General features: G+C 40.8%; 1 protein-coding gene across 15 annotated transcripts in view; it reads left to right on the top strand.

Annotated features, from left to right (window-relative positions):
• The window catches only part of SEMA4D (semaphorin 4D), a 96,524-nt gene that overhangs the window by 55,254 nt on the left and 14,619 nt on the right, over positions 1 to 26,651 (top strand). For 9 of the 15 annotated variants that reach the window (XM_017821148.1, XM_017821142.1, XM_017821147.1 and 6 more), the window contains 14 exons: positions 6,325 to 6,703; positions 8,987 to 9,132; positions 10,341 to 10,403; positions 12,807 to 12,905; positions 14,115 to 14,208; positions 15,142 to 15,255; positions 16,174 to 16,325; positions 18,098 to 18,273; positions 18,426 to 18,582; positions 19,340 to 19,562; positions 19,997 to 20,112; positions 23,605 to 23,777; positions 24,011 to 24,054; positions 24,960 to 26,645. In XM_017821148.1, the coding sequence (XP_017676637.1) occupies positions 6,610 to 6,703; positions 8,987 to 9,132; positions 10,341 to 10,403; positions 12,807 to 12,905; positions 14,115 to 14,208; positions 15,142 to 15,255; positions 16,174 to 16,325; positions 18,098 to 18,273; positions 18,426 to 18,582; positions 19,340 to 19,562; positions 19,997 to 20,112; positions 23,605 to 23,777; positions 24,011 to 24,054; positions 24,960 to 25,876 (2,568 nt within the window). In that variant the 5' untranslated portion in view covers positions 6,325 to 6,609 and the 3' untranslated portion in view covers positions 25,877 to 26,645. Of the gene's footprint in view, positions 1 to 6,324; positions 6,704 to 8,986; positions 9,133 to 10,340; positions 10,404 to 12,806; positions 12,906 to 14,114; positions 14,209 to 15,141; positions 15,256 to 16,173; positions 16,326 to 18,097; positions 18,274 to 18,425; positions 18,583 to 19,339; positions 19,563 to 19,996; positions 20,113 to 23,604; positions 23,778 to 24,010; positions 24,055 to 24,959; positions 26,646 to 26,651 lie in introns of those variants that run through there. The other 6 variants (XM_017821152.1, XM_017821153.1, XM_017821154.1 and 3 more) reach the window with 4 other exon arrangements.

Raw genomic sequence — 26,651 nt, 5'->3', positions numbered from 1 at the left:
TAAATTTACCTGTTGTTCAGTTACCACTGAATGGTCATGTTCAGGATTGCAGCTTCCCTGTATTACACAGTTGGTGTTATGAGGGGCTATTGGACTTGCTTTTGGAGAAATTTGGCTCTGAAAGTGTTGCTGGACACTGAGGATAGTTGTTTTTTTTAAAGCACATGTGCCTGTTAATTTAGACATGCAGGTACTTTCACAAGTGCCAGTAGTTGCCAGTAGGCATCTTCAAATAACTTGAATGACTCACTCAGTCCTATGAGCCCCAAAAGAAATGAGAAGGAAAGTGAGCAATATTTTCGACTGTGGCAGTATGTTTAATTGGTAGGGGAATATGAACTTGGAATTTTAGGGAGTTTATTTCTTGCTCATTTGGGTAGTTTTCAGTGCAGCATTGACACTGTCACAACCCAGGGTCAATATCTGGGAGTACCCAGCGAGGCAGAAAAGGGTCTTAAAACGTGCCCTGGGGAGCTCTTGAATTCTGTATTTGGGATAGCTCAGCATCCAAGTTAGTTAGCTCTTTCCTGTTGCTTTTTGAAATTGTAGCCTATTTTTAATGATCCACCCCTAGTAATCTGAAAATTAAGAATTTTAGTCTCCTATTTGTCTTGTAATTTTTTTGTGTGTGTAATACTTTATCTTTGTGTAATCTTCACCCCCAGAAAAAGAGCATGGTGGTAGAAGAAAAGGAATGTGAGTTAAAAAAAAAAAAAAGATACCTCTTTAAGTATTCCACTGAAGATAAAGATATTCTCTGCTTTAAGCGCAAGCATTAGTTTCCTAAGTACTGCTTGATTAAGCATTTTTATCATGCAGAATCAGAAAGTACTAATTTCTGACCTAAAACTGGTAATCTTATTTTCCTAAGAAATTTTATCCTCTTTTTGCACTAGGGCACATCCTCCAGCAGGTAGAAATAAAGACCACATCAAATTATCTTAAAAATCTTTGTCTAATTTTTAAGCACCTAGCAACTACAAAGTGTTTCAGTTACAGTTTGAAATGTAAATAATCCCATGGTCTACATATATGTTAGTCATAAAGGGCTACTGGTCTGCTAGTTTGAGGTTGTGCCTTACTTCAGCAGAAAGTGAGCCCTAATGTGTTCTGTAATGAAAAGATTGTAAATAATGATGTTTTTCATGAGACCGTTTAAAAATGGCACGATGCTTGGGGTTTTGAAAGGGTGAGAACTAAAACAAAGGATATATCCAACCTGGCCTTACTGGTCTGAAATTCACAAACTTTGTAAATAAAACTCAGCTCTCAGAGGTTATAAAACAGGTATCAATAAACATTGAAGCAGGCCTGTATTCTGTTAAAGCTTCGTAAGCTTTCAAAAGCAAGTTATTTAAGGAGAACTTGCAGTTTATGCCCTCTGACAGTTGAATCCTTTAACCCCTCCCTTTTCTGCTGGAGGAAGCAATTTGCTCATAAATTTGCCTGCCTCTGCATATTGAGATTCATATCCCTCATCATGGTAACATACAAGTTTTGCAAATGCATAATCTTTAATTTTTTTTTTTTTATTCTAAAAATAGCAGGGTAGGGCTGCCTGATAAACCTGCCATGGGTTTTTTTTGCTCCTGACAGTAAGGAAAGGAAGGGTGTCTTGCAGTCGGTTGTTGCTTACTGTGAGGACCTTGTTTGCTGTGCCTGGACAGCCAGTGAGTGGTGTGAAAGTGATTTGATGGAGAGGTGGGGAAGTAGTACATATTGTAGAGGGCCTTCCTTAGGGCCCAAAGGAAGGTGGTCTTTTGCCTGGCAGCCTCACTGGGGGCTTGCCTCACCCGCGGTCACGTAGTTGGGCATTGCTTGTGTTGGGGAAGACGACGGGGTGATAGCATGGGTGGGAGCAGAAGCACAGCGTAGGTGAGGGATTGCAGGGGAAGATAAACCCTGTGGAGGAGAATAAAGTGCAATAGAGAATGGGAGGAAAACGATGGGAACACTTAGCATGGCTGGGGAATCCTGAAAAGAGTGGCAGAATTAGGCTCATTTGGCTTTCTGCAGGATGCTTTGTGATGGTCATGATCTTTTATTGGGGATCGCAGGGATCCCAGCTACAGTACTGACTGCTGCTGGTATGTTAGTGAATTCTCCTATATTTTAACCTTCATATGGAAAATAAAGATAGATCCACTTAGCAGTTTGTGTAATATCAAGCCAAACTGAGAAGTTGCACAATGCACAGTGTTTCTTAGAAGGAAGACTATTTCAAAACCAGTGTTGTGAAATTGGTCATTTCTTAACTTTGAAATTCCAGAATTTAGATAACTTATGCAAGATTTGTGCATACAAGATACACATTTGGATCCAGTTTTACCATGCTGACTGGGATAGTAGACACTGGCCTCTGGTTTGCATTATTTATTAAAAAAATCGGGTATTGGTAAGGGTTGCTGAATTGACATCTCTGAAAGATGAAGTTTTATGTTCACAGGTACTTCTGTGAAGTAAAGATGGCAGTCTCCTTGCCACTGTTGGTTTTTCAGCATCTCCCACTGCAGCACTAGTGTTTTGCATTTTTCTAGAAGGTAGAGCAAAGCACTTTGACTTTGCCCAGTGACACAGGCAACGTGAGAGACATGTTTTTGATCTTGGTAACAGTCAATATGTGCCATTTCAACTCTGTGCTTTCATAATTTGTGCTAATATTACTTATTAGCAGTTTTGCAGCCTGAAATTTTTCTAACAGCTTTGATTTTCTGTCCTTTGAGAGAGTAGGAAGTTGGCTCTACCTATTTCTCTGCCTGTGCATTAAAATTACACATGTGAATGTGAATGTTCATAGCTCTGAGCTTCCAGCTGTGCTCTGACAAGCTGATGGGAGCTCTGTTGATTGTTTCTTCTTCTATAGTTGCCCTGTTTTTAGCCACCACAGGCACAAGCAGTATGGAAAACTCATGGAAGTAGTGTACATTATTTTGCTGCCTTTCATCATTACACACTGATGTAAAATCAGCACCAGAGTGTGAAAACTAAAATTACTGATTTAAATTTACCTCAGTTGTTAACGGTTTTGCAGAAAAGTAGGCCTGTGGTCACTTTAATTAGAGTTTAAGTATCTAACCAAGCATTTCAAGTTTCTTTCTGCTTTACTTTTTCAGTGTTCTTATTTTCAAGCAAATTGTGTCTCCTTTTTCAGAGTAAAACTTTAAACATTAGGAAACCTAAGTTTTCAGAAGTGCAAAGCACTCAGATCTAATCAAAGCCAGTGAACACTAATGGAACTGAGTTAATTTGGAAATCAGGCCATTGTCTGGGCCTTTTTTTTTGTTCTTCCTTTTTCTACCCCTTGTGTTACATAAAAAGAGGTTCATATTAGATTATGGATGACTTCCCATTAGATGTCAGTGAAGGATAATTTTTAGCACAGGGAAGGGAGGGGTAAGGGAGAGTAATTAAATTGAAGGCTAAATTAAAGGACAAGGTCCTGAGTGCATTTTCATCTCTATTTAAAGTCATAGAAATGAGAACAAAGTGGATCTTGCACAATTTGGCATGTAACATTCAGTGTAGTATGTCTCACCCCTTTTATAACGCAAAATTTTACCACAGATCAACAAATAACGTCCCACTTAATAAGTCAAACTTATTAATGTGAAAAAAGGACCTGTCTTGCAAGCCTGTACTGTAGGAATGAAATCACAGATTTCCACTTTGTGTGGCCAGAGCAATTCTCAGTCCACACAGCAAAGTAGGTGCTAAAAGCAGTCCAGCTAGACCTTTTGTCTTCTTCAAAAGATACTGTCATTTTTTTCAGGTTTTGCTGTGCTTTTGCATTGTCTGAGGAAGGTGAGCTAGGCTAGGAATGTAACCATGGCTGTAGGGAAACTCAAGGTCATCCTTTGGTAGGGCTTGGATTTGCTAGTCCTGTTTTAAAGTCCAGAAAATTTACAGGACTTCAGAATTACTCTGGAGTAATCTCTGCCATGTGGTAACTGATAGCTTATAGATGTCCTGGCTGTCTCTTTTAAGTTAAAAAAACCCCACCAACACCCAGATTTAACAGGGAATTATTACATGGAGTCTTTTCAGTAACTAAAGGTAGCAGGAAATAAAGAATTAGCAGTGTGTAGAAGTAATGGCTCAAAGATCTTTCTTCAAACTGGTGTTTTCCCCCATACATCTCTATAAAGTTGCCAAACTGCCTTGAACTTAACCACTGAACTGCTCTTTCCTTTTAAACCCTTACCTGTAAAGCTGTGTGTTTAAACAGAATATGTGATAACTTTTAACGTTGATGAGTGGGCACTTTTTAATGTATTGGAGAGCAAAACGTGGAATTGCTTATGTATTATGATAAACAGGAAGGGTGAATGACAGACAGACAAGCCTAACTGAAAATATAATGCCTTAAAAACCAAAATGATGTACATGATCTGCTACAAGGAATTGGATCTGATCTGAACTACTTACCAAGACAACAACAAAAAAAAAAAAACAAACCCCACCAAAAAATATTTATGTCACAAGTTCAGCTTGAGCAAGTGGTGGTCTTGCATGGGATGTTTTCTTGGTAGACAACGATTTGTAGTGATGCTTTAAGCCCCTAAGGGTTTTTTATTTTTCTAATATTTGTAAGCCTTATAAGTTTTATAAGTAGATTTTAAAAGCAGCAACCCTCACTCCCTCCCTTGTCCCTTTCCCTGTAGCACCCTTGTTTACACGTTCCTTAACCCTCTTACCCCATTCTATGCTCCCTATATCACTCCTACTCCCGATTCCAGTAGAAATGTTTAGTCTCTTGTCAAGGCAAGGCCTAGACTGTTTAGGGAACAGCTATATCAGGGCCTGAACAACAAAATGAAGCCAAGAATTAAGTAACTATGTACCCTTTGTGCTCTGAAGAAGATGAAGACAGATGAAGTAGGTGGTCCCAAAATACACCCCAGACCCATTTCAGGGGCTGAACCCGGGGCGGACCAGAGTAAAGGCCACAGGGTGGACACATTTGGGATTGGATGGAAGGTATTATAAAATCTAACATCTCAGGCACACCGTGTAACATCTTTTTGCCTTGGCATAATAAACCCTTTCTTAACTCACCCCTAATTAACTGCTCCGGAGATTTTTTTGAAGCACCATAAATCCCACGGCATCAGTAGGAGCAAACGAGATTTTTAAATCTTTTAATGTTACCTGTGATCATTTAGTAAAGCAGGTGTAGACACTTCAGATGTAGTTGCCTCTTGTCTACTCAGCCATGTTACTTCTGCATTTGTTGCGGATCTGCTGGCTGCGCTTTCCAGAGGTTCCAACTTGCCTTTGCCTGCTTAAACCCGGGACCTCTCCCTCCCAGAAGCTTGCTTGTGCTGGGAGATGTCCTTGCTGCAGCTTCACCCTAGTCTTTTTACTTCAGTGTTCCTCGAGTACTGGCCCCTTCTTCTTTAATGCCACTAATGATTTTGTAACCTTTGCTTGCCCTCTTGCTGGATCACGTCCTGGTGTTGTGACTGTCTTGGATTGTGGTGCTGTACTGGTCTCCCAGGCAGTGGCACGGTGAAAATCCAGCGTCTTCCGTGCCCTGCTGCAAAGGACAGTGTGCTTTTCTCTCCACCACCCTACCCTGAGTGTACAGGCCTCAAAAGTTATCTGTAATCTAGTAACTGATGAATGCTCTCACTTCTCCTGCTAGGTGCTTAATGAGCCTTCACCTAGGAGGGGTTGTAGGAAAACAGGAGCAGTGGAGACTTGTGGAAGGTGATGTACAAAGCAGTGAACAGTTTTGTTGATTATAGTGGACAAGCCTTTCTGGGCCTGACAGTAATGGGTGACTCAGACAGAGTGACTTTCACAGAACTATCTAGCACTTTTACTAGTTCAGTGTTTTCACCCTTTATTTTTGTATGCAGTGCATTAGCTCTTTGTTTCTGTAGCTGTATTGCTTTCTACCCCACACACCTTGAGCGCATTAGTAGCATTAGAGTACTTCACTGAAAAAGACACTCATGTAGGATCCCAAGGATGAGAGACACAGCAGGTTTGTGTCACCAGTGCTTAGGATTATTGCTGCACTTCTCATGTCCTTTGCTCTCTGAACTTAAACTACAGTCAGATTTTGTGCATTAAACATAATTGATAATTCGGAATATTTGTACTTGGCATTCTGGATTGAAATGACTCCTTTCAATTGCTGCTTATTTGCCGTGTGATGTCTTTTATTTTCAAGAACATTATTTTCATCAGTTAATGTATTTTTTTTAATCCAAACTGAACTGTGCAGACAGCTGTAGAAATACTGCAAGATCAGTGCTATTTTTGGCAGTATTTGGTTTGCTTTTTACTCTGCTTCTTACTCCCCTCCTCTCTCCACAGCACCGTTCATTTCTCCCCTGAAACAGAAGAATGCGCTCGGTCGCGCTTCTCAGCAGCTCTGCAGCCTGTGGAGAGTGTGGGCAGTTCCTGTGCGCAGCATCCTGGAAAATGTGCGTTCTCTTGAAGTGATCTGCTGGAAAGCACGTACTTGCTGCAGTTGTTCCAGCCTCTCGAGGTCTGAAATGCCTGGTCTCTGATAACTCCCTGGGATTTGCATTTCGTCTGCCGAAGGAACGCTACCTGCCGCGCCCGTCCAGCGAACCCTGCAGGGCAAGGACACTGAAAATGGCTCTGGGTGTTTTTTATGCAGTTTGGGGTTTGTTGCTAGAAGTGGCAATAGCATTTGGCCCGGTCCCGAGGATCACTTGGGAACACAGAGGTAAGAACAGCAATTTAAGCAGTGTAATACGGGACATTTCCACAACTCCAGGGTTTCTGTAGGATCTGAAACTCCTTGGAGCCCTGCGTTCTTTCAGCCAGTTTGCTGGGAGTTTGGTCAGTTATCGCTGGCTTTGCACAGTTTATGAAGGGCTTGGGACCAGAATATTCAAAAATTATTTGGGCACTGGGTTAACTGATTTCAGGTCCTTTGAGCATCTCTGAAAACAGAGCCTTTTAAAGGAAGAATTCCACATTTGGCTTTCTCAGCAGAAGGATCTTGCAGCTGAAGTTTGCTTCAAGAGAAAACTCCAATAGGTCTATTTTGTTTAAAACAAATTATTTTTACTCTGAGTCTGAACATGTTAGCAAAGTGTACCTCTCCAGCTAATAATCTTTTTTATGCTTTCTCAGTCTGAGATATATTTTGACACAAAGCCAACCTGTGCACTAAATAAATCACCAAGCAAAGGAAAAACAGGCATTTGGCCTTCTTCTGACAGTATCATATGGTGCTTAGATATGAAACAGTCTTTCACAGAACACCACTTTTCTTGTATTTGAAGTTGCAGCAAATATTCGTGACCTCCCAATACAGTTACAGGAGTCTGCAAATGTGGTGCCAGGAGAATTAGAAGGAATCAGAGGATCGTTTAGCCTTTGGCTCAATAATTTAACCTGAGTCTGAAAAGAGCTCTAAAACAAGGACTGTAGAGTAGTTATTTGCTGTTTGTGAATATAGTTTTTTTCCCCATTTTATCCCTGCTCCCCACCACCCCCCCCCTCCATGTGGCATGGATGCTTTTAGGTCCTTTTTTTACTCCTAGTTAGTAAGCAACAATTGTGCAGTAACTAAATAAAGCCAAGCAAATAGATTGGCCATGTGAAGAAGCAACCTTAAAATAAGGGTATTAAATTCTGAGAGTCCTACTATAGGAAGAGATAGATGGAGATTAAGAATGTAGTAGGAATAAGCAGATTATGAGATGACTGTAGGAAGTATTTTTCCTGATTATTAGCATAGCAATTAGTAGTTGCTGATGAAGCTTTTCAGAAACAGTGGTCTGGACAAGGCTTGTAGTTGCTTTGACTCTTTGATGCTCAGATCTTTTATAGTAGTTAAAATTTGGCAAGTTGCTGTTTATTGGTACAGTAGTGTACTGCGGACCCACATCCAAATTAGTCAAAATAAATGGAATTTATTTTCATTCCTGCTATTTCTCTGTGTCTGTCTGCTAAAGATTGTTGCATTTAAATATTGGAAACCTGCTCTCAATAGGAGAGGGAATTTTTAGTTCAGTGGAGTTGTAGGAACCAGTTCATACATTTAGGGAAAATCTTCCTGCCAAGTAAAAGATTTCAAAATTACATGCTTGAGAATCTAGTTTAAAATTAATGTTTCTTGAGTACTGTAGTTGAAAATGTGCAACTACTAATGTTAAAACTGGAAGCAATAATGCATTGTTTTCACCTATATCTTAAAAAACCATGCCTAATTAATCTTATGGTAGTCTCAATTTTCCATTATGGTTGTAGATGCAGAAAAAACCCCATTCTTTTATATTAGTCAGTTTGTGTCATCTTTGTCCAAGCTATTCTGGTCCAGTCTGCAAGCTTCCTCATTCCACTGCCTTTTCCCTCATGTCTCACTCTGTTTCTCTTCTTCTTCCTTTTCATCTTGATTTTTCCCTCATGCTGTTTTCCTTCTATTGTATGCATTTCATCTCTGGTTTTCATTTCACAGTCAGCTTATTGACCATCTGTAAATGTTCTCTTTTTAGCTTCTGTGTCTTCTTTCTGCTGTGGCAGTATGCTGAAGTGTCACCTTAAGGTGCAGGATATTTTGTAAGATTTGTTTGGGGCAGTTGCAAGGGATGTGGTGACCAACCTGATTTTCCACAGTAGGTTGGTATGTGGAAAGGAGAAGGTGAGAAAGAACCTGACAGTGAATGTGGAAAATGGAAGTTTAGAAAAAGCAGGTAGGAAAAAAAGTAAAGGAAGAAGTGAGTTATAGGGATCACCACGAGAGAAAATATTTAGGCATTTGACATTGAATGAGAAAGTGGGGACAAATGATTTTGACCTTTATGATGGGAGCTGCTGTTTCTGCTGAATCAAGCTTCTGAGGGGTCCCTCGTCTTCTACATGGGTTTTCTGAACTAACCTTTATTGTTTTCAAATTACCCAACAGGTGTTAGACAACTTAGAAAAAATGACTCATAAGCTTGAACCTAAGTGATTGTGTTTCTTCATGTGGTGCTATTTTTTTTTTCCATTTCAACAGAGGTCCAGCTAATACATTTTAATGAATCAAAAGTGTCAAACTATTCAACCTTGCTGTTAAGTGAAGACAAAAATGTTCTATATGTAGGAGCCAGGGAAGTGATCTTTGCCTTAAACGCAGTGAATATTGCTGAGAAGCAGCACGAGGTATGCATTTTAATACATTATCTCCCATATGAAAATCATGCACCAAATTTGACTTAATTACCTTAATATCAGTAGCATTGCACTTTAGGTAGCAGGTACCTAAAAGAGAAACCACTGTGTGGGCTACTCCAGTGTTATTTCTGGAAGATGCTGTAGAGTCAAAGAGAGGAAGAAAGGAGAAGTTGGATATAAACAAGTAATTAGAGGTATCCTTGGGTATTTCCTTCTTGTGGGCAGGATGCTGGACTGGAGGGACTTCAGGTGTCATCTGTAATGGTGGTTCTTACCCATATCCTTACTGTCAGGAGTGGGCCACATTTTGTTAATCTGAATCAGGGTCACCTAATCTGAAACAGAAGCACAGCTGGTGCTTGCTCAGGAGTGGCAGGCTGCAAATAATGGCCCTGTCCTTTTGAGTCTGAACTTCTGTTTTGTGTCTGGGTGTGTCTGCACAGCAAGAGGTGGTGCAGACAGGTCTGATCCAGCTTGCTCAGAGGGGTACTTCGGATGTGCTGATGGTGGCTTCTCAAAGTAGCGTAGCCAGGCAGAAGTCTGCTAATGTTGTATTGCTTCCAGTCCTTCCCAGGCTCCTGCTTCTCATCCCATCAGCAGCACAGGGTGACACGTAGAGGTGCAGCGTGGAGTCCCACCCAGCATGCCTTGGAAGATGCTCATACGATCTTTAATCTGAAGAACATATTCATGGATGGTGGTGGGAAATGTCACCAGCATATAAAACTTGTTTAATGGGTACATGTAGCTGTCAAAATTGTACTCAGTATAGTGTAAATTGGTCCAATAAGTTTTTCTTTGATTCCTCTCCCCTATATGTTTTTTATTCAAGTGTTAATGAAATTGAGAAGTATTTAAAATTGAAAATACTTAAAACAGTTACAGTTGCATCTCCCTAATGCCTGTGGTAATGAAAACTTTATTAGCAATTTGAGGGGAGTCGTCATTATGAACCCAAAAGATAATAGCAGTAGTTTAGTCCTGCTTAAGGCACATGAATTTGAAACTGTTACCTCCCTGGGAAAGAATGGCTTTGAACCTTTGAAAACTACTGGGATAATAAATAACTTGCATTTGCTGCAGATAGTTTTAGGATTGCCTTTTTCTGTGTGTGTGTGTTATTGCAAGATTTTCAGATCTTGTATTGAGTTGAAGTACTTTGAATGTGCCTTTTTGTTGCTTCTTTTTTTACTTAGTTACACTGGAAGGCCGCAGAAGATAAAAGGACAAAATGTGCAGTCAAGGGCAAATCAGAACAGGTACTTTTATTGAACTTTGGCAAAGATACTAAACATTGCAGTTCAAGAGAAGTGATGATGTTAAAAAAAGAAAGTATCCAGTTGTTTGAAATTAAATGTTGAAATAATCGCCCAGTTTTTCTAAATTAACTTGAGCATTAGAAATTGCAGCATGCCTAGGTTGGTGGCTTTTTAGTTTTGGGTTGTTTTGGTTTGGTTTTTGGTTTTGTTTGTTTGTTTGCTTGTTTTTTAATAGTTCATTATTTTTTGCCGGTGACTGTTATTTGAATGTCTGAAAATCTGAACACACTTTGTGTGTTCTAGTTTTAATGGTTTTCCATTTAAAATGCTAAAACAGTATTGCTTTCACTGAAGTAACTGATAGCAACTGTTGTGTTTTGTCGTTGCAATAATTCCTTCCCAGCATTTGGTTTTACAGAATGACCAATAATTTGGTTTGCTTTGCTTTAGGGCATAGGTGTCTGGTTTTTTTTTCACCCATTCTGTGTCCCCTTGTGGTGCTCAGCGGGTGTGCACCTTCCTTGCTCAGAGAGCACCTGAGCAGCTGACAGCTTGGCAGTGCAGGCAAGCTCAGCCCCTGGGATCCCTGGGTGTTTCTAGGATCCACTGACTCCTCATGACTGCCAGGGTGTGGTCTGGCTTGCTGGTTTTCCCTCTCTGTGGAGGTGGTTTACTCGAGGTAGTTGACTGTATGTGGATGTACCTTTCCCCTCGTGTAAAACCACTTCATTTAATGATGTGGCAGAGCGAGGGTTTGCTGGGCAAGACTGTCAGTCAGGCTTTTAGCACAGGTTTGAAAGTAGAATCCTGCAAGTCTGTGAATGCAGAAAGCAGTCCTACTCTGCAGTTGCAGGGATGTGACCCTTAAACCTGCAGCCTCTTCATTTCACGCTGTTACAAAACCCCAAGTGCTGCATCCAGGGCCGATAGGCATTCTGCCTTCATGGGCCTGCCCAGAGTGGGAGTGGGCTCTCTTCCCTCCCTTGGACTAGCTTACTGCTTTTCCTTCCACTGGTGACTGTCAGTACGTTGTCCAAACATGAGGCGTGGCAAATATTCTAAGGGCTGTTTCCTCCTTGGCTGCCTCTTCAGGATGGGGTCAGAGAATGTTATTTGTGTTTTCCAGGTTCAGTTGGGGTTGCTAGTAATAATACTCACTAACAGCCACAATGACTGTGAGATGTGAGTTTCTCTTATATGCATATGTTTAGCCAGCTGTGTGTGAATCTCCACAAGTCCCCTGCAGAGATTACTGGTGGGGTATGTTAGACCCCACAAAGAGATACTCTCTCAGAGCTCTAAATTTATTTTCTTTGTTTTCCCCTGTCCCCAGTTTAGCAACTCACAGTTGTTGCTGGCCGTGCTTTTCCCTCACTGTGCTCCTAACCATTTAGTATTCACATTTATTGTGAATACTAAAAAACATCACTGTGATGTTTTGCGTAGTCCAAGAGTTTCAAAAGGGTCAAGGTTTTAAGCCACTATTGCTGTTTCTTACACTCTCCCCCATCCATCACCACTGTACTGTGTAATGCCAGCAGAAAGCATTCATGCAGTTGTTCAAGGACCTCATCTGGCAGAAAACTGGTTTTACTCTCTTCCCCTCCATGCAGTTTTCTGCCATACAGTCACAGAAATACCTAGTTTGTCTCATAAGAAGGAATAGTAAGGCCAGTGCTGAAACTTGCTTAAGAAGTTTATAGAACAACAGTTCAGTGGTGGTGTCTGGCAGTATACTAGCAAGAATTAAGGGATGTTGCTGATACTGGTTTTCCCCCTCTCTAAGTGGGTGTTTAGAGTTGTTTTTCTTCGTTATTACTCTGAGTCTTTATGGTATCCTTTATTAAGGGTTTTGCTCAAATTCATTGTTCAGTTTCAGAGCCAAAGAAATTAAGAAGATTCCTTGAATGATATCAGGGACTGGGGGGGGAAGAGGGGAGGGGCATGGAAGGACAGCAGTAAGTGACAAAACTTTATAGCTAATTTAGGGGAATTACAGGTTTTGCTCTTAAGAAACAACCTTGACTGTCAGTGTTTCGTTGAGGTGTACAAGAGATGGTGAAATCCAAAACTCCATGTTTAACTAGTCATTGCCATGGATTGGATGTGTGTTTGGATGTGCTTTTGTAAAAACATCTTGAGATGGACCCTGCTGAGTATATGGTACTTGGTCATGCTACTCTGATAGCTGCACACGACTGTCTGTAGGAAACCAAATGCTGCAAGATTGATTAGAGCTCCTGCAGATTGTAGGGAGATGGTGCCCCAGTGTCACCCACGTGTCACCCAGGCTTCTCTGGTGTGTGGCAACAAGACAAGCTGACAGCACACCATCATCTGTTTATGTTGGAATGTGGAAGCCATGGTTTATCAGACTGGATCTCTCCTCATCCTCTCTTACAGACGGAGTGTCGTAACTACGTGCGTGTCTTGCAGCAGCTCAATGATACTTTTCTCTATGTGTGTGGAACTAATGCATTTCAGCCAACGTGTGATTACGTGGTAAGAAATCTTGTGTATGTTTTGACCCAGCAACAACTGTAACTTAAAAAGCAGCCCAAGTAAACAAGTTGATGTCCATTCCCGAAACTGTTGTATCTTCAGTGCTGGTTGTAAGGTTAGGAGCATTTATTGCACTGTCCCACCATAGAGTATGGAAATAAACTGTACTGTTCCTTTTTTCAGAGCACTTAATGAATTCTTGATTCATCTTGTCTAACTACGGATTTACTTTTTTGTAATTCTTTGCGTATTGTGTGCTAGCATAAAACCAGTTTCTGAAACTGAAATTACATTGTTTGTAACTTCCACCCATTACCAGATCTTCCCGAAATTTCTCAGATTCCTGTCTCTGCTTGTCTTTTGTCTCTGCTTCTGGCTATGCCACAGATTCATAGTGCTGAATGCTTCAGAATGAAGTCTTGGCACAAAATTAAAACTCCCTTTTTCTCACTGCTGACTCTTGTATCATTTTCCCTACTGCGGCTCTTAGCAATTCGAAAGTTGAGAAATCTTGTAGTTGTGCCTTTTTGTCTCCCCTGCTTGCAAGTCTGCCAGCCATCACCTCTGGAATATTGCCAGGAGCCATTGTTCTTAGCTTCCATGTCTCCATTACACAGTATAACTGATTACTTGCCCAGTACTGTGGCTGCAGTTTCATCATCATCTTTCTGATCCTCATTCTCTTGGTCTTTTTAGGGGATTTATAAAGTAACAGCCAAAATACTCTGTTGCTTTTTAAAGCCTTAGCTGGATTATGCCCTATCTCACAAATTTAACATAATCTCGAAAACTGCTAAATCCACTTCAGAAAGCCTTCTTGATTTCTGAGACTTTCTGTTTTTTTCAGGCTAATTCAATAATTGCCCGTTCTTTCCATATATCAATTAACTTCCCTGCTGTTCCTGGTGTCTTTCTTGGGTGCTTTTTCTTGAGGTCTGTCTGGATTTAACTTTTCATCTTCTGCTCTTTTCTGTTCTTGGCCTCACAAATTACAGGATCACATTTCCTCTCTGTCCATGGGGCTTGATAAGATTTTCCAAAAACACATATGGCTTTTATAATTCTACACAAAATGCCTTTGATGCTGGTGGTTGATGATATAGCCCAATATTTAGTGTTTAGTTTTCAGTTAATTTTGCATGAGCTGAGTGGCTGAAAAAGTGCTAACAGTTGTTTTGTGTTTTTCAACTTGATTTTTTTTTTTTGCAGAATTTAACTTCATTTGAACTTGGAGGTAAAAATGAGGATGGTAAGGGTAGGTGTCCATTTGATCCTGCTCAAAGCTACACATCTGTTATGGTTGGTAAGTTCAGACTTTGCCTGCCTCATTCTTATGTATAAAAAAACATTGTGTCTTTTCCACTGTCATGCTCCAGTTTGTCAGTGTCAAAATGGTAGCTTGCATCCATATTTTTTCCCTTTATTGTGTATCCGTAAAGATGTTAAAATACTTATTTAGTCAACCTTAGCGTGTTTTTAGAAGGAGAACTTAAAAACTCTAGGTTGTTTTGGAAGCAACTTCTAAAATACTAATTTTCAAACTGTGTTTTCAAATGTTTAACATATTTAGTCCAGGTAGTCTGAATGTACTTGGCTGCATTTGTAGCATCCATTAATGCAATTTCAGTAAATTTAACAAGTGGTACTTTTTAGCTGTCCTGAAGACTTATCCATAAGACAGAATAGAGGAGTGAGATATTGATTGCAGGCAGACTTACTGCATAGAAAGACACCCCTGAATCTCAACCTGGGGGAACCAGAGTTGATGGATTTACTGTTGTGTCACAAGATCATGAGAGAAGCTCAACATAGGATGAAACAGGACATGAGAAACACAACTCCCTGCACGGTGCCTACGTTTTTAAAAGTTGAATTTGAACAATGGTGGCATAGAAAGAGAGAAGAATAATTCCAGACTTCTGATGCATTTAAGTAAATTTGCATGGTTTTACATGAACTGTAGGTTTACATGTAAAGTGCTAAAGTACCACAAAAACTACTCTGAATTTTGTCAGTTCTTGTATTAGAGCATCAATAAACCACACTCTGGAAGTGTTAGGCTTCAGCACAGTCAGCAGAAATGTAAACATAAAATACATGTCCAGGGCAATTTAGAGGAATTCCTTGTTTGTCTTTTCTTGTGGGAAGCTTAAGCTTACATAGACTCAGAAAATATTTATGTACCCTTTTTGGTATCCAGTCCATAAGATCTAAAATACTTGATTTTGTGTTAAAGATGAGGAGCTTTATTCTGGGACTTCTTACAATTTCTTGGGAAGTGAACCCATTATTTCACGGCACTCTCATCAGAGCCCTCTGAGAACAGAATATGCAATACCTTGGCTTAATGGTAAGTGGGCATGAGAACTGACCCAGATAAATTACTTTTCTTTCTTCAACCCCACACTGACAGAGTTTTCCTGGTTGTAAGGAGCAATTGTCTGATAGAGAGAATGGATTTTGTTATACTGGCATACCCTGGCATGTAAGTGTGTGCCCTCATGCATGCCAAGAGATGTTGTTTTGCAATTTTAGGATTTTTATCAGCATTGACAATGAAAACAGCTTCGAGATACACAGGCTTACTCTGGACAATAATGGCTGCAGTTTATTTTACATCTACGTGTTCTTTTTTGCAATAACGCAGCTTAGTTATGATACAGTAAGGAAGGCAATGTTTTTGGTCTGGAATGGGTTTTCAAATTGAGCTGATCATGATTCTTGGTGATTTCAGTTCCTGAATTTCAGATTTCACTGAGCTTTGTGAACATTCAGAGGTTTGAGGCTTTGTGCCAAAAAGGACCAAAATCATGATCATCATAACCCAAAAGTACAGGATAGTGAGTTTTGTAACACATGTTGTAATGTTGTTTTTAGTCTTTCAGCTGGTAGCTGAAATGGAGGGGAGGCAGGCAAGGGAGGTCGTGTCCTCCAGGCCCGTTAGAAAACCATGTTTGAGTATGGGCTGAAGAACATTATGGTACAGTAATAATCTCTTTACTTCAGAGATCTCTCAGGTATCTTAGTGCTTTATTTTAGGATTTGCGGGTTTGGGGAGTTTTTTTTTCTGTTCCTGGCTGTTTTTTTGTTTTGTTTTTGAGAAACACTATTCATATTAGGAACAAGAAACTGTGTAGGGAGGTCAGTGACTAGAGAGCAGGTAAATTCAGTGTGGAATTTGGGTGAAAGAGAACTCCTAGAGGGTCTTTGAGGGAATCAGGTTAGTAGTCTCATATGTAATGGAAAATTCTTCTCTTTGTGTCTGTAGAGCCCAATTTTGTTTTTGCTGATGTGATAAGAGCAGACCAAAACAGCACAGATGGAGAAGATGACAAGATATACTTCTTTTTCACCGAGGTGTCTGTGGAGTATGAATGTATTGGAAAACTGATGATTCCAAGAATAGCTAGGGTCTGCAAGGTGGGAGATAGTTCAATTTACTGTTACTATATCAACTAGAATTTTGTATATGTGTGTTAAAAAGCATTTATTTTTGTGAACTTACTGCCAGTTAACTGGAAGTGGTTGAATTTAGTGAACCTTAGCGAATCAGCAATTCCATTCAGTTCTTCAGAACCGAGAAAGCCTAATGGTTGCTTTGTGAATAAATGCTTGACTTAATTTTGCACAGTTATGAAATTTCAATACATCTGGGGGTTCTCATCTCCTCCGGGGGAAAACAAACCAACCGTGACAAAACCCAGCAACAGAAAAAGTGTTTCCTCGGGCTTCCCTTTCTTTTTTCTTTTTTTTTTTTTTTTTTTTTGACAAGAACAGCTCCCTGTGAAGAACTGACTTTGGTTGGAGCTGAGCAGACAGGATGTCTGTCGAGTGACTTTCAAGTATCTGTATGCAAACAGAACTGTAGCTGTGTCCACAGCAAAATAGTTCTTGACTGTGGTGTAGCAGATGGGACTTCTATGAAGCTCTTAACAGCTGCCAGAGCCTGAAGGAAAATGGTCACCAGCAGCCTGATTGTGTCACACTTGCTGTGCTTGAACCTCAGTGGGTTAGGCTGATTGAAGTATTTCCTCAGGAGTGTTGGTTGAAAATCTTGCTGATGAAAGTTTTTTTTTTCTCTGGTATAAGACGTTGATTTAACAAAAACTTTTTCAGTGGAATGTATCAATTTCCTCAAGGTTTTTTTTTTTCCAACAGGAAATTTATCTCTCCGCCTCATTTTTATGAGGTTGAAAGTTTTATTTTGACTTCACTGTTTTATATTTAAACATGGAAGCCAAAACATAAATGAAAAGTTAGTGCCCTTGAGACTTCTGTTAAACAAGGAGCTGGAGGCAAGTTTATGTTGGGCTTTTTATGACCCTCTACCCACTGACAGCTTGTGTATGCTTTAAAAGGGGGTTGTTGTGGAATATGAGAGCTTCATTATTATATAATTATATAATTCAGACTGTTCTGTTTCAAATAGGAGTCAGTGGCAAGTTGCAAATCCATAAGCATTTATACTTAATTGTTTTAGTAAATCTTGCATATTTTCTTTAGTACTTTGCATAACACCTTCGGATAATGAATGGGAACTATCAATGCAGTTTCCATATGCCCTGCTTTTTGAAGTGGAGTATCAGAGCTACAGCTTGATTAGCAAATATTTTGGAACATTTCTTGTCAGTGTATCTTAACTTCTTTAAGCCTTGGTACTGCAAATCCTGAATAAAGGTGGTAATTGCTAGCAGGACTAAACCATTGCTGCTTTTCTTCTAATGAAAGTATCAATGTCAGGCAAGTTTAAGGGCATATTGCAGCATTAGAATTTAACTCACAGTTTTGATGTCTTAGAAAAAATGCAATATTACTTATTTCTCTAAAGGGACAGTATAGTACTTCCACCCTTATTTTACTTGTTCTAATAAACAGCTTTTTCCTGATGGTGCATTGCCCATCTCAGTTTTTTCAAGTGTTGCTGGAGTGTGGTTCTTCATTAACTCTCATATTCCATGTTGCTTGTGTGTGTGATAGAAAAAATTCTGCATTATTGTTGTTGAATCAGTTTTCCTGTGGCTTTTTTACTGTTCTGTTTGTGAATGTGTTAACATTTATTGATGGTTGCTATAGACGAAATGTTAGAAAATAACATAGCTTAGTAATTTCGTGCTATAGCAGTGGTTCTTAAATGCAAAAATGCTGCTAGTTCTCCTCACAAATACCTTTTTATTTTCTTTTAATATCATAAGAGGGACCAAGGAGGATTAAGGATCTTGCAAAAAAAATGGACGTCCTTTCTCAAGGCCAGACTGATTTGTACCATCCCTGATAAGAACTTAATTTTCAATGTTATCAATGATGTTTTTATTCTCAAGTCTCCGACTTTGAAGGAACCAGTGATATATGGAGTCTTCACCCCACAGCTGTAAGTGTGGTATAGCCTTTTCCTGGATAAGTACCTTTAGTGTCAGTTGGTTACTACAAGAACTAATAATTGCTCCTGTGTTTTTGTTTTTTGTTTGTTTGTTTTGGGGGGGGTTGTTTTTTTTTTTTTTTCATTTCTTGCTGAACTTGTAGGAATAACGTGGGGTTGTCAGCAGTGTGTGCATACAGTCTGTCTACTGTAGAAGAGGTTTTCTCAAAAGGAAAATACATGCAGAGTGCTATAGTGGAACAGGCTCATACAAAGTGGGTACGATACAATGGGGAGATCCCTAATCCTCGACCTGGTGCGGTAAGTTTGGGAAATCTTGGATCTGATGACTTTTTTTTTTTTTTTTAATGCTCAGAAGTAAAGAGACTAGAAAGCATTAGGTAACCTATTAATGAATTATTTGTTTGCCCTACCTGGTTACTTCTTGTTGCAAAAAAGCGTACGAAAGCAGTGAAGTGATATGTTCTGAGCTTTGTACCTGGGAACCAAAGTGTTTGTTTCTTTTTAATTTAGTATTGAGTTATTTACTGGTTTGGGATTTTCGTTATTTTGTTAATAATTTTCTGCTGGTGAAACAGAATATATATACACTAGAAATACTTTAGAGTTCAAATGAACAGAAGTACAGCAGCTGTTGCATTGTCTCTGTAGGTTCAGCATGTTTATCCAACACAGTGCATTGCTCTACAGACTAAACTGTTCATAGTGCTCAGTCTCTTTCAGACTTTTCTTACTTCCTTACATTCCTTAAAGTCATCTTGTTGCTGGTGCTGAATGAGGTGACAGCTAAAAGCAGTTAAAATGTGTGAGAGTTCCAGAAGGAATATCTTCCTAGAATGTATTTTGAGCCCAAACAAAAATGTAGTCCAAGGCTCAGGGATTAGTACATCACAGAAGCCAGAGTGCTATGAGACCTGAGGACTTGCCTCACTAGAATAAGTGTAGTATGAAGGTGTGCTTGCTGGCTAAAGTGATGCAGAGAAGAAAATGCATACAGCTGTGTCTTTGTTTTGTTCAAGTAAATGATATAATTTGCTTGTCTCTGTCCTCCTGCTAGTGTATAAACAACGAAGCCGGAGGATCGAGCTACATGAGCTCGCTGAATTTACCAGACAAGACACTGCAGTTTGTTAGAGACCATCCTCTGATGGATGACTCAGTGACCCCGATGGGAGACAGACCTCGACTGGTAAAGCAAGATGTGAAGTACACACAGATTGTGGTAGACAGAGTCAGAGCACTCAATGGCACCATGTACGATGTGATGTTCATCGGTACAGGTGAGTTCTGCAGAAGACCTCTGTTTTAAGGGTATGCTGGTTCTTTAGTTTTCAAAGGAAGCTCTTGAGATTTCCATGTTTGCAGTGCTTGTAGAGCTGGTGTTTCCATTAAAAGGCAAGGTGCCACAGTAGGTGGACAGTCTTAACATAACGTTGAAAAGGTATTGCAGGAGAAGAACTACAAAGCTGCATGAGGGCAGCAAAACCACACAGAAGATAAATCCCTAAGTGGTCGTTCTGTGTGCAAAAATGTTTTCTTGCTCAGAGCTCCTGCTGATGGCAAATTTAATGGTTGCCTTTGACACAGAGTTATATGAAGTCTTCATCTGAACAGCAAGCAGATTACTGAGACAAGTTAAAGCAATTGTGCAGGTTTTTTTCCCTGCCTTTCTGTTTTAGGGATCTTACTTAAACATATTGCTCTGTTGTTTCAGATCGGGGAGCCGTGCACAAAGCTATCAGCTATGAAAATGGAATGCATATTATTGAAGAAACACAGTTTTTTCCAGATTTTGAACCAGTCCAAACTCTCTTGCTTTCATCCAAAACAGTAAGTGCTATGAGCATCACAGCATTCATCTCATTTTTGTTCTTCCCCAAAACTTTTAAGTACCACTTAGTAACCTTGCGACAGGAGACCGTCACTGTGCACCTACCCAAAAGCTGCATTTGTAACTCATGGTACTGCAGCAGTATCACATATTGCCTGCTGCATTTCAGTCTGTTTGGTAGGTGCCAAACTTCTAAATGTATGTGGACATGGGGAAGGGGTGTGGGGTGGGCACGAGTGTGCAGGTCGTCACTTTGATTCCATGTGCAGAAGCTGAAAGCTGTAAGGTGTTCCAGAATACCAGACTGCGGGTTAGGAGTAATGTAAAAATCCCGACCTCTTGTGGCCATTGCAGGTCTGCGAGGAAAAATCCTCTCCACTGCCCTAACCAGTGACTCGTAGCATCAGACCCCTCAGACAGTGAGATTTCAGGGACTGAAATGCCTCTTTTGAAGTGTCTGATCGTAATGCCAGCATTCAGTAGCTACCCAGTGAAAGATAAGTTCTCTGCAGCTTAGGGATTTAGGAATACTGCCAACATATCTTTGAAACAGCTTTTATTTTTCTGTGATATTTAATAGAACTTTGCATGTCAACATGATCAGCTCAGTGGAACAGAGCTTTATGTCCTAATTTTACAAGCTCAACTTGCATGCTTATTTGTCCTTTCATGCTTACAATAGGAAGAAGTCATGAGGACAGAGCATATTTTTGCTGGACAAACGAAAATCAGGATTAAAATCTTTCGTACCTATAGTTTTCAGTAAAGGTGTTTGTATTATTTTTGTATGGTGCATCACACTGGCAGCTCTCTATATAGTGTGGATATATATTATGTGTGTGTCTACATATGTACATTAAGTATTTGCTGGTTTCTTCTGCTTTATCTGCAAAGAAAGCTTCAAGTGTCTTGTTTTGACAGGGGTTTTCCAGGTTTACCCTATGATAGAAGATAAGGATAGATGACTCCTCCAATAAATAGGCTAATGCCCGTTCTTCTCATTGTGGGATCATTCATACACTGGCTTAATTATGATTCCTCCATTTCTTGGACATTATAAGCTTATACCAGACATGTGATGTAGCAGTTCCAGCACGTGCTTGGTAACCAAAACTAGTGTAGAAAAAATGGCATTGAATGTATTCATTCTGAGTCCAGATGCCACATGCTCAGTTCCCCAGGGGCATCCTGAATCATGGCATAGAGGGTGCATAGGGAATGCACTGCCTTTTCACAAGGAAGCTTCTCTCAGAGCTTAGAACTGAAACAAAACACTGCTTCCTGATACAATTGTTGACACATAAAACTAAACCCCAAAACTGAAACAGTGCTGCCCAGTACATTCTCATAAAAGCAGGGCTCCTTTTCAGTGATGATGAGTGGGAGATTGGGCCAGGCATGAAAGCTGTATAGTCATGGTACCACCCAAGCAGGGATTTACAGCTGCTCCCCAGCATGAAAACACAAGTTTCTGCCACAGTCAGTGGCTGCTGAAGTCCTTCCTAGAGCTGGTATTTTGATATATGTCATGGCATCCCATAGTAGTGGATTAACCACAGAAGGGTAATAATTACCCTGATGGTGGGATTTAGACCTCTCTGGAGTCAGAGTCCTTTCTGAACACATTTTTCAGTAGTTTCCAGGTTTTTCCCACATTGTTTAGTGTGCTGGGCAGAGTCAGATGATCCTACAGTAGATCTTCTACTTGACTTGAAGGTTTGTGTGGATTTTTTTTCTAATGGTCTTCTCAGCTTGCTGCATGTTCCATGAACTCTTGGATATATGAGCTGGGAAACATGAGAGACACTACAGTGCATGCACAGTGTGGCAGCATTATCTAGAAGAGCACAAGAGAGATAACAGTGCTTCGTACATGGGGGAGCCTTTGACAGAGTGGGAAGCTTTTCCTGGGAAGTAGTACATCTCCAGCACTGTACACTTCTTCCATGGGCAGTGCAGCGTAGTCCAGGTTAAAGTTCAGGATGGAAGACTGCACGTGGATGGATGTTCAACTATCTTTCAAACTCCAGTCTTCCAGCAGATTCTTTTTTGATCCTGTTCTGCCTTGCATTTTCCAGTGCAGAGAGTGTCCTTGAAAGCTGTCTGCACATTTCATATGTGAGACCAATCCAAAATAATTTGTGCTTTGTCTTGTAGCTTCCTCTGGAGACTTTCTCATGATCACTGCATTAAAGACACTGACCTGCTCTGAGTTCTCATGGCAGAACCTGCTTACATACTTAGCAAAAGAGCATCAGTGAGCCCCAAAACCTAAATTCGCCCCTAAGATAGTCTGATAGTTGTTTTCTTGAGGCTTTTTCTCATGTTGAGACAAAACTTCTGCACCATGAACATGAGATTTTTTGAAGAATGTTTCTCTACCAGAAGTCTCTCTTGGATGTCTCCCCATCATTTTGTGACCATGCTCATTCTGCCAGAGTTAAGCAGTCCCCCTGCAGACATGACCCCTGAGGACATTTCTGTGCACTGAGATCTGTGTGACTGCAGTACAGGAGAAGCCACTCTGTGCTTGGATCTGGCCCATTTGCTGTGGCAACTGCAGTAGGGTGCTGATAAATCCACTTGGTGTTCTGCTCAGGATGAAGCCAACCCACTGCCAAGGTGGGGTGTGCCACTTGGCTTTCTGTGCAGAGCCTCTCAGAAGGAGGTGGTTGGTCACTGGTGGTTTGGGGTTGCAGCACAGGTCCCCTTTCTTCAGTCTTTGCCTTGTAATATGTGAAGTCAGTGTAGCTTTAGCCATCAGCTTCCCTGAGCTTTTAAGTAGATGAGTGAAATATGGCAGCTGCCTGCCTTTTGTAGGAAGAGTGTTTGGACTGAGTCTTTTCCTGTTGTGTCAGAGTGACACTTGTTTGGGATCCCAACAGCAATGGTTCAACAGGTGATATGAAAATATTCCCCTTTTCCTTGGTGTCTTGCCAGTGCTGTTTTCCTTTGAATACTGCCAGTGTTCCTCCTTGAAAAGCATAAAGCTGATGCTGATGTGGCTGCAGAGGCCTGGGTGGTTGATGGAGCTGAAGGCAGTAGGGCTGCTTTGGGTTAACAGGAGCAGGTCCTACAAAGAGCCTGGTTAGGCTTTCATGTGCCTGCTGGAGGCTAGTCATCCTCACAGTCTTGCCATGCCTCATAGAAGGATTGTTGGAGCATTCATATTTCTGGAAAAACTGTGTGATAAAGCCATGGTTAGACATGGTTATTTTCCATTGTCATGAACTGTATCTGTTTCAGGTTTTTGTTGGTTTTTTTGCACTTTTGGCATTGCTGCAATATTTTCAGCTTAAGTTTCTAGAGATAAAAGCTAATCAAATGCTTATTCCCCTCATGCACCAGTTTTTACAAACATGGCTGAATGTATGCAACTCTTTAGTGATACTTAAAGCATGTAATGAGTTTTTGGCTTTGAGGAAGTGATCGACTGTGATTTCTTTCTGATTTTTTTTGATTTTTTTTTTTTTTACTTTGTTTTTCTTTAGGGCAGAAAATACCTCTTTGCTGGCTCAAATTCTGGTGTGGTTCAGTCCCCAGTGGCGTTCTGTGACAAGTACACCACTTGTGTTGACTGTGTTCTAGCAAGGGATCCTTACTGTGCTTGGAAACCCCTCGAAGCTTCCTGCGTTGATATTTTTAAAGAAGCTGAAATTGGAAGGTAATGGTAGCATTTGATGACCTTGCAGTTACACTCAGTATTGAGTCAGTCTTGTCCCTTACCGATAAGTGGAATTTTGAAAAGCAAATGTTTTCAAATAGAGACTTTTTTCTATCCATTTGTGTCTGCTTAGATAAGTGCTGTTTAGATAAGATGACTGACTTAGCACAAGGGAATGGGCAGGCTCTAGGAAACAGGATTTGAAGTTTTAATGTTTGGGCTTCCTTTTACAGGAACTGGATTCAGAACATAGGTGGAGATGCATCTTCTTGTTCTGGTGAGTTAGTCTTTGTAGAGCTCTTTCATATGCCTAGGTGGAGTAGTGAAAGAGTTGTGCTTAGTTCATCTTTGCTTTTGTGATTACCTGAACATGCGTTTACATTTTTATAGGTATGAGATTCTGCTTTTGAATATTTGAGCATCTGTACAGCCTGCATGTTGTCTTAAAAATGTCTGTGTTTGTATGCATTTCAGTGTGCAGTGCACAACCCCCTGAAATGAACGGGGGCACCTCAACAGTGACTTGTGAATGAAAGCAATACCAGAAGTACTTCTATTGCAGAGGCCTCTGTGATACAGCATTTGACGTTCTACTGTGAGCCTTGACAAGTGCTTGGTTATTGCTGCTAGATCAGATTAAGTGATTTGGAAAAAAAGCTGATTTTATAGTGAGAGGGGAGGGGGAACTTGGAACACAGTACAGAGCAGCTGAAGTACCTTTAAGTGCTTTAAGACAAGTAATCACAGGTCCTTTCTTTATAGTGTGTGCTGCTGCCACCAGATCAAGGACATCTTAAAGAGGCAGCAGTGTTACAGGCGATTTGAGCTGCAGTAAACAAAGCTCTTAAGAGTTTAATTTACCCCCAAGTTCAGTATCTTGCCTCAGTGACTCATCTCAAGTGCACGCTCATTTGTGGATCAGCAAGGTCTCATCTTTGTCTAGAAGTGTAGGCTCTCTTAGAGTTTGAGGTGTCCTATCTCTTAGTCTGTGTCAATGTTTTGCGTGCAGCTGTAGCTTGGTATTTCACTCAGATTCTTGCATGCTGTCATCTTGGTCTCGTGAGGTGAATGCCATAACCTTCACACTTTCTATTAAGACTGTAACACAGTCCTGTGAAGCTGTACAGATTAGAGAAGCTGGAATCATTGCTGATACTCTGCACATTTATTTTGATGTTCCAGATAAAGTAAGAGAGAATCCCCTACAGCATACATTCAAGCATGGGAGCACAGCAGAACTCAAGTGTTCTCAAAAGTCCAATCTGGCACAGGTAGTTTGGAAGTTCAAAGATGATGTGCTGAGAGTGGAGAGTCCCAAGTACCGTCTGCTGGAAAAGGCACTGCTCATCTTCAATTTATCAGAAGGAGACAGTGGTGTTTACCAGTGTTTGTCAGAAGAAAAAGTGAAGAATAAGAAATTTTCTCAAGTGCTGGCTAAGCATGTTTTGGAACTGAAAAAAATACAGCACACCATGGTGGGCCCCACCGCAGCAGCTGCGCCAACAGAAGGTAATAGTGATGTGCCAAAAGCGTCAGCTGTGTCAACCGAGGGTTCCACTGCTCACAGCTCCACCACTCACATGGTACCAGTAACGACAGCAAGGATAGTGACAAAGCCCATTGGCCCTGTCCTAACAAGTGTAGCCTCCAACACAGAGCTCTTCAATTCAATTCCCGATGCGGTCCCAGAAAAGACGATGTTCCTCAAGTCAAACGACAACTTCTTGTTGATGTTCCTCTTCCTCTTCTTTTTCATTCTGTTTTTGTGCCTGCTCTCCTACAACTGCTACAAGGGGTACCTGCCGGGGCAGTGCCTGAAGTTCCGCTCTGTCATGCTGCTCGGCAAGAAGAAAACGAAGTCGGATTTTTCCGACTGCGAGCAGAGCGTGAAGGAGACGCTGGTGGAGCAGGGCAGTGTGAGCCACCAGAGCGGGGAGCAGCCGAAGCCCGCGCACGACACCGGCTACGAGACTGAGCCCGACTGCGGGAACAGCCAGCTGCAGGCCGGGGACTCGCAGGCGTCCCGGGAGGCCAAGGACAAGCCCTTCGATGTCAAGTGCGAGCTCAAGTTCGCGGACTCGGACGTGGAAGGGGACTGAGGGCCGCAGGCATCCCTTCCCTTTCCGAGGTGGATGCGAGCTGTGGTCCCACCGTGGCTGTCGGAGCACGGGCGGGGTGTGACGGGCTAAGCCATAGCGGGGTTTTCGTGCTTCAGCTGTACAGCAAGCCAGTTTCCATTCAGATCTCAGCAGATTAGAGAAGCGGTGTTCTTGTCTGGAGACCGTGGCATCTTGTGTTGTACTGTCCTTTCTTTTTAAAAGTTTTTTTAAATGGCCAGTTTCAGATCACCACTTGTTTATTCCCAATTTTTTCCCCCCACTGAGCGCTTTGCTCTAGTGAAGCTACTTGCTTGTTCTTTGGCCATGTTCTTCCATAGAGTAAAAGTAACTTTTTAATTCAGTTGGCTTTAAAAAGTACTTCAGTCTACACACGTTTTTAGTTGCCATTAAAAAAAGACCTAGTTTCATTTTAATTCCAAATTGGAAATTGAGTTTAGTTTATCAGATTGGTAAATTATAGACTTTTGTCCAGATTGGGACATTTTTTTCTTTGCTTCTAGTGATTATTTTTAGTTTTATGCTTTGTGTTTTGGCACACTAGATCTCTTTAGTTGGTTAAAGTTAATTTTTTTAACTACTTTTTAAGTATCTTAGATTTTAAGGTACAATGGGGATAGCATTGCCTTGATTTGTGTAAGACTCAGGGATAATCTTGTTTAAAGGTTTTTTTCTTTGCTGCTTTTTAGAAATGTAGGTACAACAATATCAGTACAAAACATGGAGTAAGTGGGGAATGGGGAAGGAGGAAATAAAT

The sequence above is a fragment of the Lepidothrix coronata genome, unplaced genomic scaffold (assembly GCF_001604755.1).
Source record: "Lepidothrix coronata isolate B3197 unplaced genomic scaffold, Lepidothrix_coronata-1.0 Scaffold89, whole genome shotgun sequence".
Taxonomy (NCBI): domain Eukaryota; kingdom Metazoa; phylum Chordata; class Aves; order Passeriformes; family Pipridae; genus Lepidothrix; species Lepidothrix coronata.
Note: the sequence above shows the minus strand (reverse complement) of the source record. Positions and strands in the feature narration are given on the sequence as shown.